Consider the following 20,797-nt stretch of genomic DNA (forward strand, 5'->3'; position numbering starts at 1 on the left):
ATGGGCATGCTTTTTTCAATTACAGTATTTTTCAAAAATGAAGGCTGGAGTAAGGGTTCATGGTTGAAGAGGGGAAGAGGTTGGATGGTTTACGGCAGAGAATTGGTGGGGGCTCAAGGCATCGGGGTTCAAGGCAGGAGAGGGGTGCAGAAGTTAGGACAGGGAGCTGGAAGTTGGGAGCAGTATTGGGGCTCCCTGTGGCATGGACGGTGACGCTGCTACAGCAAATGCTCCTCAGAAGGGCATAGGGCTGTTCTCCCCATCCAGCAACTCCTCCTAGACAGAAGGGATCTGGGGCTGTGAGCTTGTTGAGTGGGAGCTGGGGCTCTGCAGGCTAGCCCTGTCCTCCTGTCCCTCCTCATCCTGAAGCCTTTGTGGGGGGGGCAGCAATCTGAGGGCAGCCTCCAGTCTGCTGCTAACCACAAAGTCTGCAGCTTCTCTCTAGTTCAATCCCGTCTACACTGATCTTCCTTCCTATTTCTTTATCTCCATATACCATTGTCTTCATTTTATCTATGTTCATAATCAGTTCGTTCCGTTTCCCTTCTTCATTTAACACCTGCATCGTTCTTGCTACCTTCTCTTCATCTTCCTCAATTATAACTGCAAACCTCAAGTTACTAATTCTCATTCCTTGCACCAATACCCCTTATACCTCTTCCCTAATCTTTTCCATTGTTCTCTCCAGGAGTGTGATGAAGAGACTCTGCAATATCAGGTCTCCTTGTCTTGTACCTCTACTTGTTCTAAACCAACGTCCCAACTCTCTGCATGTTATCTCTGCTGCCTCCACACTGTTGTTGATATCCTTCAACAATTGTATCAGTCTGCTATCCATGTCATAAGACTCCAACACTACCTAAGTCCCTTTCTGATCTATACTGTCAAATGCCTTCTGAAAATCAACAAAACAAACGTAGGTGTTTTTGTTCTTTTATCAAGCTTTCTCCACTATCAATCTTAGTGCCAATATCTGATGCTTGGTACTTGTAACTTTCCTGAATCCTGCTTGCTCGAGGTTCTTCTATCTGCGATCTCAGTCTCTCTGTCAGTATCATCAGCAGCACCTTGCCTAGGTAACTTGTTGGAGCAATTGTTCTGTAGTTCTTGCACTCCAATACACTTCCTTTCTTGTGTATTGTCACTAGCATGGATCTTGTCCATTCCTTAGGTGTCCTCCCTTCTTTCCACGCTATAGTACACAGTTGGTGTATTTTCTGAATCATACTTTCTCCACCATATTTGATCATCTCTCTTGTGGTCTTATTTCCAGGGCTCCTGCTGTTCCTTAGTCATTTCACTGTTCTTTCTCCTTCCTCCTTCAAAATATCAGTCTCGCTCTCGATGCTCAGCTGTGATATCTCTTTCAGTTCTTCAATCAGTCTCTCAGAGACACTCGGGTTTGACTGTGCTTTGTACGTATCAGTGCAATATCATGTCCATCAAAGCACAACCTCCTCTTTGTTCATGAGCACCTTGTCGTTCTCCTCTTTGATTGGCATGTACTTTGGCTGCCACCTCCTATTAATATTCCTGATCATCTTATACATCTCCCTGATCTCACACTTACCATAATACCTCTCTGTATCTTCACAGTGCCTCCCTAACCATTTCACCTTATCCTTACCTCATTTCATTTCACCCTGTATTGCTGTTCTGCCCTCTCTGAAACATCCCTTCTGATCTTCAACACTCTCTTCTCTTGGACCAACTGCAGTGTCTGCTGAGTAATCCACTTCTTATTGATCTTCTTTTCTTCTGGAACTGTCTCCTCAATTGTCTCTTCTATCAACATGTAGTAAATAAAGGGATGAGTGGACATGAGGAAGTACTCAGTCAAGAGGATTTTGTGACTCTTCACCAGGTGTACAGGTAACAGAAGCAGGTTGGCCATGGTAAACTGACCAGGAAGATTCTGTATTTTAGTATATACAGCAACAGGGAAATAGCCTATCAAAGCAGTTAATAATTTACTGCCAGCTCCCAACAACCCAAACAACTGAGTGCAGACAGATAAGGCATTTCAGAATATGTCATTACTCTTTCTGCTGCTGCCAGACACTATAGTGGAGTACAAGGGAGTTACGTGGATTTTTATTGTATAATTACAACCCATGTTCACCTTTTGTTATCATCCTGACTGCAAGAAGTTATATCCTTAAATCCCGTTAGGGTGGGGAAACAACAGATATAAAACCAGGGCAAAGATGCCGTAGGGCCCAGATAATATTAAGGGTCCTTGTGGAAACTATTGGGTTATGATTAGATCTTCCCTAACCTGAACCTAAGCATGCTGGTGTATGGGGGAACTGAGTGGGCTGTCAGCAGCCACCAAGGGAGAAGATGCTGATAGAGACTCACTAAGAAAGCGACAAACTGAAGCAAGCAGGCTGCCTCTCCCAACTCAGAGATGGGAGTTACTGGGTTGACTGGAACATCCCAAAGCTTGCAAGGAAAGGTGAACATTTAGGTAAGGAAATAAAATCTATTGGTCAGTTCTGATTTTGTTTGTTGTACCTCTTTGCCTTCCATTTTTGTGCCTTTTGACTGAATACATAATGTTCTGTTCTGTGGAATTTGTTTTTGAGCTACTTTAAGCTGCTGCTGTCACGGGCTCCAGGAGTAAAGGAGCACACAGGCACTATAAACAGATGGACCTGTCATATTAACAGTCAGGAACCAGGGGTGCTGCCACCTGCAGTCCAGTCCCAGTGCAGCTGAACTGCATGGTTTTATCCTAGAGAATAATGTAGGAGGCCTGTAAGCTAAGAGGTGCACTTGAGACAGAGAAAAGAGAGAGGTCCAACGTGCAGCTCAGCCTCAAACCATGTTAATGGTACATTATCAAATCACTAGAAACACCAGGACTAAGTGGAAGATACCTAGTTTCCACATTCCAGAAAGGTGTGGGGGAGTGACATTCACACCACATGCACTGAAACATTTGGAAAGAGCTAACTTTGCTTTTGGTATGAGCTGATCTACTCCCCAAAAGCGCAAGTGGGGAAATGAGCAGATTTGCTTTCAACCCCAAAAGTTTACAGAAAGGTAAGACACCCAAAAATATGCCGAAAGGGCTGCCTGGGCACTGACAGTCATGAAGGGGAGGAAACCTCCTGGCTTAGGAAATCACAGATGATCTGAAACTATATCATCATAACCTACCATTTTGTGCATGCGCTACATCTTCATGCCTCCAATGTGCCATAGATTATTAATGGCTATTGTGTGGTCATGAAGCAGCTTGACATGCAGCACATATATAATAGGCCTGCAGGGTCATACGTGTGGCCTTTAAAAAGGTGCACACCGCAAAAATATTTGTATTATTCATTATTTAATTTAACTGGTAATCCAAAGTACGTTGGATTTCTTCTACAACTAAAGGGGTGTATCACTTATCAAATATTTAAAGCTGAAGCATGACAATGCTTATTACAATGAAAAAATGGACACTATTCTAAATTTCCCTAAATTTTCAAGAAACAATGAACATACTTTCACCTTTACTTCACTGAACTCTTTAAAAATTACCACTACCAGTACTGGAACACAGAGTCTGTTATACACAATGGTCCTAATCCTCATCAAGCTGAACTCCTGTTAAATCTCACAGAGACCTGGCTAGCTCATCCCGCAGGCCAATAGTTTATTAATACATTAATCGGCTGCAGTCTTTTGGAAGATTTATACCCTGGAGGTGTAGCAACAATAATTTACTACCACATGAGGCATTACTGAACTATGTAAATAAATATGTAATGAAACTATCAGGATATTTTTTTTATTACTTCACCATACAGAGTCAAGTTTAAAATATTTGACGTCAAATAAATGTATTTTTATTCCTGTTCAACAAACTAGCAAAAGAAGGGAAAAAGAGGTTACACTTCAACATCTCATCTACTTCTGTCAGCGCCTAAGCCAATGCTTCCTCCCCTTACTAACATGAATAGTACAACTACTCAGGGATTACATGGGCAAATAGGGTTTGATATTTTATGATTGTTTGTCAGTAGACGCACCAGCTAGATGTTTTTCCATGGTTTGCAGTTCTTTTGCTGCTAAGGAGTCTTTCAGGAGTTTCTGGTTTGGGGACCCTTCATTTCTGGCACACATGACATCCAGGTCCCAAACAGGTTGATGCTAAATGCAGAAAAAAGAAAAGGAAATATTAGAATCTTTAAAAGTAATTTTACATGTATACTGTAAGTATTTAAAGAACATTGGAATGACATGTTCACCTAATTTAAGTAATTAAATGGTGCTGTAAGATTTAAAGTAGAATTGAAACGGTGGCTTTATATGACAATTATTCATTGTGAAACATTATTTATTTTAAGGCAAAATTGGGTAAGAGGTGGATTTGATTCAGAACATCTAATAGTTTAAAGCAAAGATATACTTCCATACAAATTGGTGCCCAAATTGAGGCAGCACATTAGGCCAAATTCTGGTATGATTTACACTCTGTGCAGTCCCACTGACTTTAGTGGGATTGCACTCACTTTAAATCAACATAAAATGTGACTGAATGTGTCTGCAAAGCAGCACATCTGGCAGTATCTCTGAATTCCCTAACCAACATTTGCAAGGCTCTTGTATCACTGCAAGAAGTCTTCCTTTCAGGCAGTATTATAAGCCGTTTGGAAGGGATTCTGAGAAGCAAAATGTCCACCAAGTCATTCAGCGACTGAACACTATTATATTCAGAGTTACGCACAGGTTTTTGGAACTCTTCAACATACCTTTAAAAATGCCTTCAAAATAAAAAACTGTGGAGATAAACGTAATAAATTTTTACCTGTTTGTTTTCATTCATCACAAACATAAGACCTGATGTTCAGACTCACTCATAAAAAAACAATGAGCAAAATGATTAATTAAAGCATTCTTAGCTATGTAGTTTACTTTGTTACATTGCTGAAATATTTCATCTGAAGACTTGGTGTTTTATTAAACAGTCAAAAGTAGTTGCATGTACTATAGTAGTCTTGTTTCTAAGAAATACATATAATTCTTCAATGTACACGGTCATGTGAAATATTTTATATTATTTCAGATCTTAAGTAAACCCTCAATTTTACAGACCCCGATTTAGCAGACTTCAGGAACGATGGATGTTCCCCTGTTATTCCTGAAATCCACTGGGGGTCAGTAAAATCCTAAATCCCTCCCCACCGCCGCCAGAAAAAAAGTAAAGGGACTTACCTCTTCTGCGGCCTGGAGGAGCAGCCACCTCCCCTAATGGAGCTGCCATACAGTCCTCCAACCAAGGGTGGGAGATATAAGTGAGCAGGCAGCACTCCTGCCCCACCTCTGCTGGGAGGAGCTTGTGGCAGCTGAGGCGGTGGCTCCTCCAGGCTGCATGGTGGCTCCGCCAGCCTACACCAGCTGCACCCAGCAAGGTGCCAGCCTCACAGGGGTCCAGCGGCTCCTCCGGCGGCAGCTCTCGTTAGTCAGGTTTTTTGGTTTTGGTTTTGGTTTGTTTGTTTTTTTTTGGGGGGGGCGGAGGGGAGCACTGGAGATGGGGGAGCCTGGTGGGGCAGTAAACCCTCACATATAACAGACCTTGGGGAACAATGGTCAACCCTTCCCCCGCATCGGTCCATTAAATTGAGGGTTCACTGTATTCAAGAAAAATGACCACCACCTTTTAAGTATCTGACCCCTGTGAAGCATAAATTCTTTACTAGAATTGACCATATAATGGTAGAATGTTATGTTTATAAAGAAATATCTAAAATGTTAATGTCCAGATTTGCTTCCATGGAAGTGCTATTTTTATTAAAATTATTCATATTTGGTCCCAAGTGTTAAACAGGGTATCCAGAAAAGAATATAAACTATACAACTTTAAACCTCATCCTGATCCTGTAAACATACTAATTTCAGGCATATGAACAGCCTCCATTGGTTCTGAGAGGTTTTGAGCATCTGCAACTTCATCAGGCCCAATGAACCTTTTAAGACAAATCAGATGCACAGAATTATTCATATTTCCATAATCAAAACCATAGTTAAGGGCCAGATTCTAATATATTTACTTATACTGAACAACACAATACATGAGCTGTTCAGTTAAAAGCAACTGGGCTACACAGGGTGTAAAGAACTATTCAGTGTGTTCACAGTGGGAAAAGGCAACAGAATGTGGCCCTTACTTATAGTTCAAGTCTTAACATTTAGATATATTTTCCATTATATAAAAGTCCATGTCTATGTTTGTGTATGCTGATGTATGTACAAAAATACACAAAGACACTGCATATGGCTTTGTAACCATAGAGATGTCATACATGTCATGTATGCAGACTCCTACACAAAGGCATACACAATTTCTGTGAGCACACATAGCAGTTACAGTAAATATCCATGATTTAAAATATATGCTCCCAAGTATTTACACATGTTCAGTATATATTGCTATATATTTTCATTTATCTAAATTCTCACTCAGCATATGCCTTCAACTGCTAGTGAAGTTAGTGAAATAGACAAGGGTAGAATCTATCCCAAGGTTTGCCATCTGTTTTTCAAATGCTTTGCCATATTTTGAAGCAAAGATTCAGACTACATGAAACACTACAAATAACTATGACTGCTAGTGAGGCCATAATATGCCAAAGGAATATGATATAATTACTTACTGAGTGAATACACAAAACACTAAATATTTGAAAGTTAGTGACAAATATCGTAAATAGAAACATAGTACCATATAAATAAATTCATTTGATAATGATATGAATAAGAATGAAAACCAGCACAAACAAGACCAAGATTATGAAAAGAAAATTGCAATTTTGTGACTCTTGTAATCATTTTCTGACATGCATTTCATGGACATACCAAAGTAGGTTTCAATTATTTAGGAGGGAGAGCAGGAATAGCAGCTTTTCATAAACCGTACATAGCTTTGGATGAAAATTGATTTACATTTTAAGGGCAACATTCATTTTAGGGTTTCCACTTGTGTAAACTCTTATGAGGGTCCTTAGTATTTCCACCACACAGCTGTGCCACTTGCATACACAGAGCAGTCAGCATAGCCTGCAAAGTGGATGGTGATGCCTAGAAATGGGGGCATAACCATGGTGGATGGAAAGTATGCTGATACAGCACCTCTAAAATGCTAATAAACCACTAGATACTGTATGGGGCTCTAGCAAGATTTAAACCTCCCACCTCACAGAAAGCCTAAAGGCAGATAGCAGGGGTAACACTATGTAAGATAAAATTTACCCTCAGGATCTCAAGGCATTTTTGCTGGTGTAGCAAGGTGTAATTTACACCTCTCTATGCCAGAACTTAGGCTACTGTGGTTGTAGTAGTAGCATCCTTCAGTCTACATAGACTTTGGATCGAGCCCTTCGTAGTTCCATTTGGGATCATCATTTGCAGTGTCGACTGTGACTGTGAAGGCCCACATGAGAGTGATAGTCCTTGCTGCATCTGTTGCATGTGTAGTGGGTGTCTGGCAGGTCCTTACTGTGCTTTCTCTGGGCTCGCTTCTCCTCTGCTAGCTGTCTGATCCTCATCTCACCCTTCTGAAGGCCCTTGTGTAGTTCCTGCCTCCATCTGCTGCGATCATCTGCCAGCTCCTCCCAACTGTCTGGCTCGATGTCTACCTCCCTGAGGTCCCTCTTGCAAACATCTTTGTAGCGCAACTGGGGGCATCTGGGAGGTCTGCTGCCAGAGGCTAGTTTGCCATACAGGATGTCTTTTGGGATCCTTCCATCATTCACCCTGTGGACGTGGCCAAGCCAGCTGAGCCGCCGCTGCCTGAGGAGGGTGTGCATGGTTGCGATTCCAGCTTCCTCAAGGACAGCGGTGTTGGACACTCTGTCCTTCCAGGATATTCCAAGGATGTGCCTGAAGCAGTGCAAGTGGAAGACGTTCAGCCTCTTTTCCTGGCGGGCGTACAGGGTCCAAGACTCGCTGTCATAAAGGAGGATGCTGAGGATGTAGGCTCTGTAGACTTGCATTTTGGTGTGGGTGTACAACTTGGTGTTATTCCATACTCTCTCGCTGAGTCTGGACAGAGTTGTGGCTGCTTTTCCGATCCTCCTATTTAGCTCAGTCTCCAATGACAGGGCGTCAGTGATGGTGGACCCGAGGTAAACAAACTCGTGGACGACCTCTAACAAATAGTTGTCAATGCTGATTGATGAAGGGTCAGCAACGTCCTGAGCAAGTACATTTGTCTTCTTTAGGCTGATGGAAAGCCCGAAGTCCTTGCATGCTTTGGAGAACCGATCCAGCAGTTTCTGAAGCTGGTATTCTGTGTGTGACACTACAGCATCATCATCTGCGAACAGCAAATCTCTGATGAGGACTTCCCACACCTTGGATTTAGCTTTCAGCCTTGCAAGATTAAACAGTTTCCCATCAGATCTTGTGTGCAAAAAGATGCCCTCTGTTGAAGATCCAAAGGTGTGCTTCAGGAGGAGCACAAAGATCCCGAACAATGTCGGAGCAAGGACGCATCCTTGTTTGACGCCGCTCCTGATGCTGAAAACATCCGATAATGTGCCATCATATTTGATGGTTCCTCTCATGTCTTCGTGGAAAGACTGGATCATCTTGAGTAAACTGTGGTTGACGAGGTGCAGTACAAGTGGACCAATAAAACCTTGCAAGCATCGTGTAGCTTTACTCTGAAGCTTTACAACAGTGGATATAGACTCTTGAGCTCCGCATTATTTCTACGCAAACATTAGAACATTAGTTAATTCAGACTTTAATCAGCAGTGACAGTGGTAGATTCAGCTTATTCCTTTCAACCTGTTAAGTTGGGTCAATGTGCGATATAAATGTGCATGTGTTTAGTTTACTTAATATTTTCTTTGCAATTATGGTTTATGTTTCATTACATTTTACAAATTGACAATACATTAACAAGAAGTTTTACACTTCAGTACAAGGAAATTACTGAAAGAACACCCATGCTATTTTTACTTACAGAAATCAGACTGAGCTGCATTCACCAATTTTCAACCCAAGCACAACAGTCTAATACAGCATCAGAAGAATGTTAGAACAATACTGCCAAGAGAGGTGCCAACTTTTAAGACCAGCCATATGTCAGTATTTTGCTAGGGTTTTTTCCACATCTTCATTATGTCTTCACATACAATATATTTATTTTTTTATTCTTTTACTTAGATCACCTAGCCAACAATTACAAAGGAAGAGGCCAAAATTTAATCAAGGCCATAACTAGCCCACTGCATTTTTGAAGAATAGTGTAACACAGTGGGGCTAGAGTAGGGCTGGGGAAGTCTGCTATAGTTACAAAGTACTGTTAGCCAGAGTGTCTTTTAGCTATCATAGTACGTGCTTCGGAGTTCAGCACCACATTATCTTGGTGCCGTAAGTTGTTGATATTCCTGTTAAAAGAAATATGATAGACACTAAGATTCTGATCCTACAGCTGAATCTACCATCTTGGAGCCTCACACAGACGTGTGAAGACCCACAGACATCTATGGAGCTCTGCGTAGGTGAAATGCCAGGATCAAGGCCTAAGAATTCTCAACCCCCAATATAAAGAGCTTTACCAGAACAAGGTAGGAAGCACCAAAAGAAGCTGGCTTCCATCAAAAAGCATTCCTTCATCTTTTAAGAATGCCTTTCATCAGTGATACAGAGCTGTTCAACATGTGATTTTTCAAGAGAATATTTTTATAGTAGACCACAGCAACCTCTATGAATTTATAGGGTAAAGAAGAGATTTGAAGATGTGGAGGAAACCTGCCTTCGACTGCCATCTTCCCCACAGCCAAGAACAATGGGGTTCAAGAGTAGCTTACAATGAGTAATTTTAGACTAAGGATAAAAGCACAAAAGACAAAAAAAAAAAAAAAAAAAGTTTGAGAAAATTTCAAGCAGAACTGTCTGGTTGCAATAAAATCAAGATATTTAAATGGAGCATTCAAAATATTAGAATTGGCCTAGGCACACATTCTTGTTGACAAATCAGTTCCTGATAAGCTGGAAATGTAAATAATTTTTGATTGAACTTTAAGTTATGCATATTTTGTTCATTATGTGAAAATTTTACAAGCAGCTTCAGGAAACAATACAACAACAAAGAAAAAGACTCATAAGCTCTCTCATATGCAGTTCACTAATTCATTTAAAATTAAGTTCAAATTGGAACATTTGTCAGAGATGCCTCCAAATACAGTCAATTCCATTTTCAACGAATTGTCTGTGTGTGTACCCTTGTGATTAATCCTACCTAGGAAGCTGAGAAGGATGATTGTTATTCAAGCAACTAATCTTTCTGCACATTATTATGTGAAAATTTTTCACACAACATTCATTTTTCTATTAGAGTTCACCAACTGTTTAATCTTTCAGTCTCTCCAGTCTACTCACGCACACAGGATTTGTCAAGTTGGTTGTTAAGGTAATTTAAAAAATAATCATCCCCTTCAAAGCTTTGTTGCAATATTGGTAACCACCTCTAATCTTAATCTTCAAATTTAAGGCCCATTCTACTTGAAATGCCATGAAATTGAAATTACAAGCTTTCCACTCGATATGGCAGCCTGCCAGCACGTTTTACACCAAACTCAAAACTTAAAAAAAAAAAGAGCAATTGAGCTAGTTCTTTCCAAACTGAGGTTTAGGCTAAGTTATGACTAACTTTCCTATTTACAAAAATAAAATACATGGGCACCAAGGAACTACTCATGCTTCAGCATGTGAAATATAAGCAGAAGACTGATCTCATGACAATTTGCCCCATCTTTTAATCATTTTTAATGCAGGGTAGAAATATTGGATTGGTGTTGCCAAAAAATACAAAATTCTTAAAACTATGATCATCATTGGCAAAGGAGTAGCCTTTTGTACATTTAAAATTAAATAAATAAAGAATATTTGGAAACCTTTTAATTTAAAATTGAATTTAAAAAGACTTGAGGCTTTACCAAATTAAGATTATTTGGGGCCATGGATGCACCCCCCCTTTCCCATTAGATTACCAATCCTGCAAAGTGCTCAATGACCTCTCAGATATGCTAAGACCTCACAGCCTCCACGGACTTCAGTAGGACCTCATGGAGAAAAAGTATTGGGGCTTTAGTTCTCTTCTAGACCTGGGCATGCCTTGAAAATCTAGTGGTAGGATAACTTGAAATGATATTTCTCCTAATACTATTAAACTGAATCAAAATATAGCAGCATTGCTCAGACGGAGGTACTTTAATAGGTCTCTTGCAGGCCTTTCCAATGTATGCTATTAAAATACTGTTTAATTATTAACTAAGTTATTAACCAATCAATAGGCTTTCCTATGTTATTAACCAATTGTAGGTGATAACACCTCATCAGTAATTTTCCTGTGAGAATACTAATATATACATATGAAACAACGTGCTCATATTGTGGCTCTGTTGGGTAATGTTTATGGCTCTTTTGGCTCCTGAACCACTGACGTTTGAGTATCACTGACATGTAGGAAAGTGCTTAATAAAGCATATTACTTAAGCACTTAAGTTCATGCTGCTTAACTTTAAGCACATGTTTAAGAGTTCTCTAATTAGGGATGCTTTCCTGAATCAGGGACCTGATCCTTGATGTCCCACAGCATTGTTCAGCTGCTCACCCAGAGCTTGTCTATATGAACACTTAATCCAAAGCAAGCTGGGGTACAATAGTATTCCACATAAGCCTGCCATGCACTAACCCTCCACAAAGAGTTTGTACCCTGCCTTGCTCTGACACAGTAGTAGATGTAAGTCACCCAGGGAAATTTTAGTGTGTGGCAGCACAGACAGAATACACAGCAGCACATAGTTCTACTCCAGTTTGCTGTCAATTAAATGTTCTCTCCTGCATTGTGGAGGGAAAGTAGTCTCTTCATAGGTAAGGTTGTAACCAGATCTACATTATAATACTCAGTTATGACACCTCAATAATTTCTGCAAAACTAAATGTCAAGTGTCCTAAATTTCACCGAAAGCAGTAATGGTGATTTTGAGATATGTACGGTATTGATAAAGAGAAGGGACATTGAGGACAGGTGCTTTTGAAAATATGCACTGGAGTATTGCATAGTCTTAACAGTCTGCATGGCTGATTACATTCTTTGCAAAGCAGCCAATTACTTAACAGCAAGTAGCCAAACCACAGAGACATAAGCATCTCAAGGTTATTTTTACTGAGCTTTTCTAAATCCTTGTCACCTCAGGGAAATTTCAACAGCCAGGACACTGCCAAGCTTCTAATCTCCATAGTGTATTTTCAGCAAGGATATACAGCAACAATGGGCAACTTAAGCTAGTGAGTGGGCTGCGTAAATGGCCCTTCTTTATCTCAGTGGGCTGCAAGTGGGTTGCAACCACATGGTTTTCCAGGGAAGGGTAGTTTTGCTAATCATTTCCATAGCTAGAAATTGCAGGGTGTGCCAACTGAATTGTAGCAGTGCTTTGATTGGACACAGAGGGAGCACATGGCTCTCACAGTCAATATTTTGTGCAATCAGCACTCACCTCACTTCACGTGGCCTTGCTTTATGTGCATTTCACTTTAGTAACACTTGTAGGAAAAATCCTACGCAAATGGAAGAATACTATGCAGAATCTGGCACCCTGCATGTGGGCAACAATAAACAAAATGACTCATGGGCCATACATAAAACCCTGATGGGCCACATGCACCCATGGACCGCAGAGTGTCCATCACGGGTTTACATTCACTCTGTAGTTACCTCAGCTCCACATCGCTACAGTCAGGGCAGTATAAACTGCAGAACTGAATTTCCTGTCTCCATAATAATGGGTAAAAGAAAATGAAATTGAAGCACTGAGCATCTAAGTACTGGCAGGCATGCAAAAACATGAAGATTCTGCTTAGCTGGTATTACCAGAGGCCTGTGGTACAGGGAGGGAAAGGCATCGTCAGCAGAAAAACAGCCATCTTACACTCAGAGCTACGCTACTCTCCCTTACAAAATAATGTAGACACTATACTAAGTAGCTTAATATTTAGCTTCAGTTCAGGGAGACAATGTCTGTCAAAGAGTAAGACCTGGAGACAGCAGGGAAGGTAAACTGGGAGTGAACAGGGTAAGCACAGAAGACCATATCAAGGAGGCCTCTGTGTTGCTTGGTGCATGGGAGCTGCTATGGACACACCAATAGCACTGTCAAGTCAATGTCCGGAATTTCGGATAGGTGACTGCACGTACAAAACCTGCAGCATGCCGTGGTTGTAGGAGGGAGGAAAGTGGATACATCACTTTCACTTCCAGCTAATTCTTTATCTTCTCAGAGCCCAGAATGCCTGCTTAGTTCTACACCTGCACAGCATTCAAAGGAGCGATGACGAATGACACCAGCTGAGGCCTTCTCCAAGGCTTCAAAAGAACAGGGAAGGGCATTGCTTTAGGCAAGTCCAAAGCAAAGGCCTGAAGTCCGGATTTCAAGTGATCATTGTTAAGAACTTCATGAACTTAATGGGCAGCAGGTTTAAAACAAATAAAGGGAAACTCTCCACACAGTGCACAGTCAACCTGTGGAACTCCTTGCCAGGGGAGGTGTGAAGGCAAGGATACTGGGCTGGATGGACCCACTACAGCCATTCTTATGTTCTTTAGCTCTCCTCTCAGTTCCTTCTAATGTTGCTGATTCATCTCATAACAGGTCATTCTTATAATGGGAGGAGGAATTAAAACAAACTATATATAAATAAGGGTCCAAAGAAATTTCTGCTAAAGACAGTTTAAATGCCAAAAGATTCATATTGCTGCACTAGGAGACTTTTTTTTTTCATATTAATGCACTGGAAGGCATTCATTTAGACAGGAATGGAAGAGGATTAGCAGATTTAGCCACTCATGAGAGGGGTCTTTAGCCAACTGAGTGACTATCTTAGAAAAAATGGTTCCACTTCTGAGAAGTTTTTATTAATACAGTTATTAGTCAGTTTTTTAATGTCATTTATATGTATTTTGATGTTTTATGTGGAAATAAATCTATATATGCTAAGCATATGATTTTAAATTATTGTATATTTTTCTCTTTTTAGTTTTTCTGAAGTGCTGTGGCCAGGTGCCCAGTTTTTGGACTTGACGGTGTCCAGTTAGATCTACTGACTGGACACGCACAGTCCAGTTACTGAGGGCTGTGGAGGTTGCAAGGTGCCCAATTATCACCCTTGTCAGCCCCTACTGAGCCAGGGTCGCCTCCTGCTTGAAGATCCTAGCCCTTGCTCTGCACGCTGCATGAAGCAGGAGAGCAAAAGCAGTGAGCAACAGGAGGGAGGAGGGAAGAGAAGAGGATAGGGTAGGGCTTTGTGTGTGTGTGGCTGGGGTCAGGGGAGAGGTGGGACAGAAGTGAGGCCTTAGTGGGAGGGAAAAGATGCAAGACAGGAGAGATTCTTGTGCTCCTGCTGAATAATCTGGTTTTTAAGTATTACTAAATTGACAACCCTGTACTATAGTAAAGGGGATCCTGTAAATACCTAAGTGCCTCACATTATTTAATGCATATATTTATCAACTCCCTGGTAAGCATTACCAATTTTTTTCCCAATAAAGACCTGTGTGAGTAATTTACCAAAGAAAGTCTTGAGGGCGGGGACATGGAATTAAAACTAGGTCTTGAGTCCCAGACAACTACCATACCACCCTCAAATTAGGCTATGTTTCAGTGGAGTGTCTCTCAACTAGGGGTATGAGTACCCTTGAAGGTACACTAAGGTCTTCCAAGGGGTATATCAACTCATCTAGATATTTGCCGAGTGTTACAACAGGCTACATAAAAACACCAGTAAAGTCAGTAAAATCTAAAAGTTCATTCAGACAATAACTTGTTTCTACCGCTTCATATGCCCTACGCTGAAATGCAAGGACAATATTTCTATTCCACTTCATTTATTTGATAATAAGAGCGTAAGAAGTCAGCAAGTTGAATAGTAACAGAGAGGGAGCCGTGCTAGTCTATATACTATCCAAACAAAAAGCAGTCAAGTAGCACTTTAAAGACTAGCAAAATAATTTATTAGGGTCGTGTCTACACTAGCCCCAAACTTCAAATTGGCCATGCAAATGGCCATTTCAAAGGTTACTAATGAAGTGCTGAAATACATATTCAGCACCTCATTAGCACGTGGGTGGCCGCAGCCTTCGAAATTGACACGGCTCGCTGCCGCGCAGCTCGTTCAGACGGGGCTCCTTTTCGAAAGGACCCCGCCTACTTCGAAGTCCCCTTATTCCTATGAGCAGATGGGAATAAGCAGACTTCGAAGTAGGCAGGGTCCTTTCGAAAAGGAGCCCCGTCTGGATGAGCCATGCGGCGGCGAGCCGCGTCAATTTCGAAGTGCTGCAGCTGCCCGCATACTAATGAGCCGCTGAATATGTATTTCAGCACTTCATTAGTAAACTTTGAAATGGCCATTTGCATGGCCATTTCGAAGTTTGGGGCTAGTGTAGACATGGCCTAGGTGAGCTTTCATGGGACAGACCCACTTCTTCTGGCTATGGTCTAAAGAAGTGGGTCTGCCCCACGAAAGCTCACCTAATAAATTATTTTGCTAGTCTTTAAAGTGCTACTTGACTGCTTTTTGTTTTGAGAACTCCGCAAGTTTTCAGTAGTAATCTTCTGTGACATTTTTTGACGCTTTTGTAAGTAGTTTTTAAGTGAGGTGTAACTTGGTGTTAAGCAAAACAAATCTGACTCCTGAAAAGGGTACAGTGACCTGGAAAGGTGGAATGGCACTTGTTTGAAGACCTATGATTATCTTAGGACCATGTTTCTCAACTGGTGGTATGTATACCCTTAGAGGTATGTGAGAGAACTCTGAGGGTATATTTTTTTGAAGAAGGAGTACTTTATGAAAAAAAAAAAGGATGAGAAACACTGTTTTAAAATGTAAGTGTAACTCATTTAAATTACATTAACCCAAGAAAAACCTATTCAAATTTCTAAATATTGTGGTACATCAGAATCTTTAAAATGCCATTAGACACAAAGAGAAAGTCATGAATGACTAGCAGAGCTTGACATGATCTATGGGCATAAGAAATACACAGTTACGTATACATCTAAAATAACCAATATGCAAGGCTGCAAAATGCAACAGCCTTTGCTTAATAAACAGGTTGAATTTTTTTCCTTCCCTGTCTCTTCCTGCTTTTATTAAATTCATATTTTAAAATGGTGGCCATGGAAACCTGCCCCCCTCAACCCTTCCAAGCCAGAAAAATTAAAGGTGATAGTCACGGATTTGATTTAAAAAGAAGTCTACATTTAGAAACTGAATTTATTAAAATACTTGCAGTTAGCTCCATGTGTAGTAGACCATAACTGGGAAAATGACCAGGAGCCTCAAGCCAACCCACAAAAATCTGCTGTTCCTTTTGCTACATTTCCCTGTTCTTATCTATGCTACATAGGTGTTGTGAGGCTTCAAATCACTTAGACTGTGTCTACACTAGAGATTTTTCTCGACAGAAGGGGCCTTCTGTGGATATAACTTGGGGAGAGTCTACACACATAAAGCATTCTGTCAACAGAGTCTCGACAGGATCGTGCATTTACCTCAACAATGTTATCCCTCAAAAATGTGAGAAATAATGTTCTGTCGATTGAGTTCTATTGACAGAAGTGCAGTTTAGACACTTCTGTTGACAAACGGGGCTTCCGGTTTCCTGGCAGCCCTTCTCACAGCTGTCATTTTGCTTTCTGTCACCAGAGGGCAGCACAGTCTGGCAGTGTTCTATTGACAGAGCAAATGAGTGTGTATCAGCAATCTGTTGACAGAGGTTCTGTTGAGATTTCTCTATCAACAGTAACGTCTGTCAAAAGATGCTTTTAGTGTAGATGTAGCCTGAATGTCTGTGAACTGTTCTGGCATGATTGGATATAAGGCATTGTAAGGACTAAATGTTATTCTGTATAATTAGTAACAGAGAGAAAGCCATGCTAGTCTATATACTATCAAAAGAAAAAAAAATCAGTCAAGTAGCACTTCAAAGACCAACAAAATAATTTATTAAGTGAGCTTTCGTGGGACAGACCCACTTCTTCAGACCATAGCCATAACAGAACAGACCCAATATTTTTGGTTCTCTGTGCCTTAAATATTGAGTCTGTTCTGGTATGGCTATGCTCTGAAGAAGTGGGTCTGCCCCACAAAAGCTCACCTAATAAATTATTTTGTTGGTCTTTGAAGTGCTACTTGACTGCTTTTTTGTTTTGTATTATTAGTATTTATTAAGTCTTTATATGACCACAGAGTACAGATATGCTAATTCTTAACAAAAAGGACCTTCTTTTCTTAGCCCAAACAAAGACTGGATTGGCTAATTTACTTTTTACTCAGGGGAAGGGATTCATTTTACCTTATCTGCATTTAAGCTAGATAACAATATAGGATTCCTGTACGGGAGCAGCACTTATTACTTCATCATCTACTTTTAGGAAGTTTAAATAAGTTTCTAAACTTCACCTATAGGAGGCAGTTGTTTACTTTTTAGTTAATTTTTTATTTGTTTGCTTTAGAACTAGTATTTACTTGGCCACACTCTAGTCAAGAGCCAAGCAAGATTTGGCCCATGGCTGGATCCTGCCCACCAAATCTTTTAATTCGGCCCATGGCCTGCCACTGCTTTGGAAGCTGGCCAGGCACCAGCAAAATCTCTCCATTTTTCTGGGGGTGGGGGGCACTGCAATCTGCATCTCAGACCCTACATCCCCTCCATAGAAATGTGCAGCCCTTGACCAATTACCTAAATCTTGAAGTGGCCCTCCATCAAAAATTATTGCCCACATCTGCTCTACTCCCAATCTTTACATATGGCCAATCAGGCTTCAAATAGTTTTAGATCTATGTATATTTTCTACAACCTTTATAGGATTCCCCAGCATTCCAAAATAAAGAATTTTGTTTAAAATTGTATCAGCTTTAAGATTTCATCATTTAAAAAAAAATCAGATATTTTAACCAAGTACAGGTTGAAACTCCCTAGCCCAGCACCTTCAGGACTTGACAGAGAATTGGCCAGACCACAGGAGGTCATTATCATCTAGCACATTGCCAGCACTTCCACTGCTTATTGGGCTCTTAGAAGATATTTAGGGGTAAATTACAGCTAAATAACAGCACAGAGCACTGAGAGCCAGGACTAGGGGGTTGCAAACAAACTTTATGGGACCACAGAAAACTCTTTCAAAGGGGCTTGGAGCTCTAGCTGCCACTGTTGCCAAAGTAGCAGCAGCTGGAGCTCCAGGCCCCTGTGAATTACTGTGGCAGCACAGCTCTGTGTGCCTGCATCTTGGAAGTAGCAGGGGAGAGGAGGCAGCACTGCAGTCCCAGCAGCGCTTCGGGCAGAAAGTCCTAGGCTCTGCCCCTTCCGTCACTGAGCCCCTCCCTTCCGGGCCTTAAAGCCACGCCCCCTTCCTAATTTGCCCTTGGGCCCACAGCAATAAGTGTATATTTGGCTACCTTAAATCATACCAGACCAAAGAATACCAGATTAGACAGATTCAACCTGTGTCTCTTTCACTTTTCTGCTCATTCCCAATTCCCAATAACAAATGACCTAAAGCAGGGTTTCCCAAACTTAATATAGTTGGGATCCAGTTTTTTTCAGTACCTTTTTTTGCGGCCCAAAAATATAAATGTATACTAAAAAAAATGAAAAATGAATAAATTGTCACCATTTATTATTTATTCACAATAATAATAGTACATAGCAATAGTTTTTATATTTTCTAAGGACCGGTATTTTTTTTCCCCAAGGACTGGTTCTGGGCCGCGGACCACACTTTGGGAAACGCTGGCCTAAAGTTTACTGAGAAACAACACATAAATTTCACAACTAAATTTCGACATTAGATTAATTTATTGACATACATATAGCATAAATAAAAAAATCAACATGCAATGAAATAGTTATTTCACCCTCTTTAATAGCAGAAGAGTTGCATACAATACTTTGAATCCACGTGTGGAACTCCTGTTCCAAGTGTGCAGGAAAAAATATTGTTTCAAGGCAGTACCTCTTGATCCACTGAAGGAATCAACATTACCAAAGAATTAGTCATTCAGAATATTTTAACGTATATCTTTGAGCTTATATAAAGTTCTTATTTTAATAGATTTTGGGTCCGATTGTCATATCTATAAATGAGATACTTACAGGTCCTGTTATTTGAGACACACTATCAAATTCATCAGCATCCTCCATCGGTGTTTCAACCCCAGGCACTGAAGCTGTTCCAAAGATGTAGAAAAGTAGTAACGTTACATTCTTCTAATTAATTGAGCATAATAAATTTAATAGAAAATGTAAAACCTGTAAATTAACTGCCAGGATAGTAAATGTGACTACAGTACAAGTGTTGGGTTTATATTATATTAGGTTACATTGGTATAGATTTTAATGTGTGTCTAGGTCTGAGCTCAGTTACTGCACATGAATAATGGCTTGGTAAAATGTGGAACACTATTTCTAAATGGATTAGGGTGACAAAGAACTAAGTATAGTTGCCAAGATGTCTGTAACTTATTATTTTTATTATTCTAACTATTAAAACAAAATCCTGCTTGTCCTTTACACATACAGTAGCACGGTTGAGCAGATTTAATTTAATTAAGCACATTTAGACTCCCCGTGGAATGCTGTTAAAAGAAAACATCCTGGGAAAACAGAAGTGCCAGCAATCTTAGAGGGCAGTGTTCAGAAACCTCAAGGTATAAGAATTGTTTTCCGTTAACATTGTGACACAACTGTCATTAGACATTAAATTATAGGCTGAATTCTTCACTGACTTAAATCCCACATTCTCCTCTCCCCTTCATTAATATGAGACCTTAATTTGGCCATAAACAGTTTCATATGAAATAGTATGTATGTGTTTAAACTAAGCACAGCTACCCTACTTACACCAATAATTAACATCCCTCATTTAAATACTTTTTCCAATATGTCAGAATGCCAACTGGAAAATTCTTAATGGCTGCATTTACACTAGCATTCCTCTTTCAAAAGAGGCATGCAAATGAAGGAAACTGAAAATGCAAAATGAGGCACATATTTACATATCTGACACCTAATTTGCATATTCTTCTTTCAAAAGAAGAAAAGCTGTGTAGATGTAGCTCCTTCGAAAGTAATCCCCATCTTTGAAAGAACCCTTCAACCCTTCTTCCTATTTTTTTTTAAGGAAGAAGGGTTCTTTCGAAGATGGGGGTTACTTTCGAACGAGCTGCATCTACACTGCTTTTCTTCTTTTGAAAGAAGAACATGCAAATGAAGTGCCATATGTAAATATGTGCCTCATATGCATTTTCAATTTTCTTCATTTGCATGCCTCTTTTGATGTGTAGATGTAGCCAATATATCTACAGCTTAAAGGAAAAGAGTTTAAAGAACATTCATTATAGCCTTTTTAAACACTTCTGGCTAGAAATCATGTGTTGGTACAAAGAGCAGAAAATAGGAACCAACAATTTATGCCAACAGAGACTTGTAATTTTCACAACAATGTATTCTTTGTATAACAGACAGCTAAAGTTGATTAAACTTGCTAATTACACTGTATCACACAAATCTGTATTCTTAACGCAATAAACCTACAAATGCCACATATACACTTGTCTATAACAACATTTGTATTATTATTGTTCTTTTCAGAATGTTTCAGTTAAAGTTGCCTAAGGAAACAAATTCACTCACGTACCTTGGATATTTATATAGCTAAGTGCCCTACCATGAAGAATCTCATTTTTTGCATTATACTGGTATCAACTGAAGCAATGCTTTAGCTGCCCGTTA

The 20,797-nt window shown here is 40.2% G+C and overlaps 1 protein-coding gene across 2 annotated transcripts in view; it reads right to left on the bottom strand.

Annotated features, from left to right (window-relative positions):
• The window catches only part of C2H8orf34 (chromosome 2 C8orf34 homolog), a 253,423-nt gene that overhangs the window by 31,897 nt on the left and 200,729 nt on the right, over positions 1–20,797 (bottom strand). For both annotated transcript variants that reach the window (XM_074985740.1, XM_074985739.1), the window contains exons 10-11: positions 19,160–19,233; positions 4,026–4,146 (exon numbers count right to left, since the gene is read on the bottom strand). In XM_074985740.1, coding sequence (XP_074841841.1) covers positions 4,026–4,146; positions 19,160–19,233 — 195 coding nt within the window. The remainder of the gene's footprint in view (positions 1–4,025; positions 4,147–19,159; positions 19,234–20,797) is intronic.

Source organism: Carettochelys insculpta, chromosome 2 (genome assembly GCF_033958435.1).
Source record: "Carettochelys insculpta isolate YL-2023 chromosome 2, ASM3395843v1, whole genome shotgun sequence".
Taxonomy (NCBI): Eukaryota; Metazoa; Chordata; order Testudines; family Carettochelyidae; genus Carettochelys; species Carettochelys insculpta.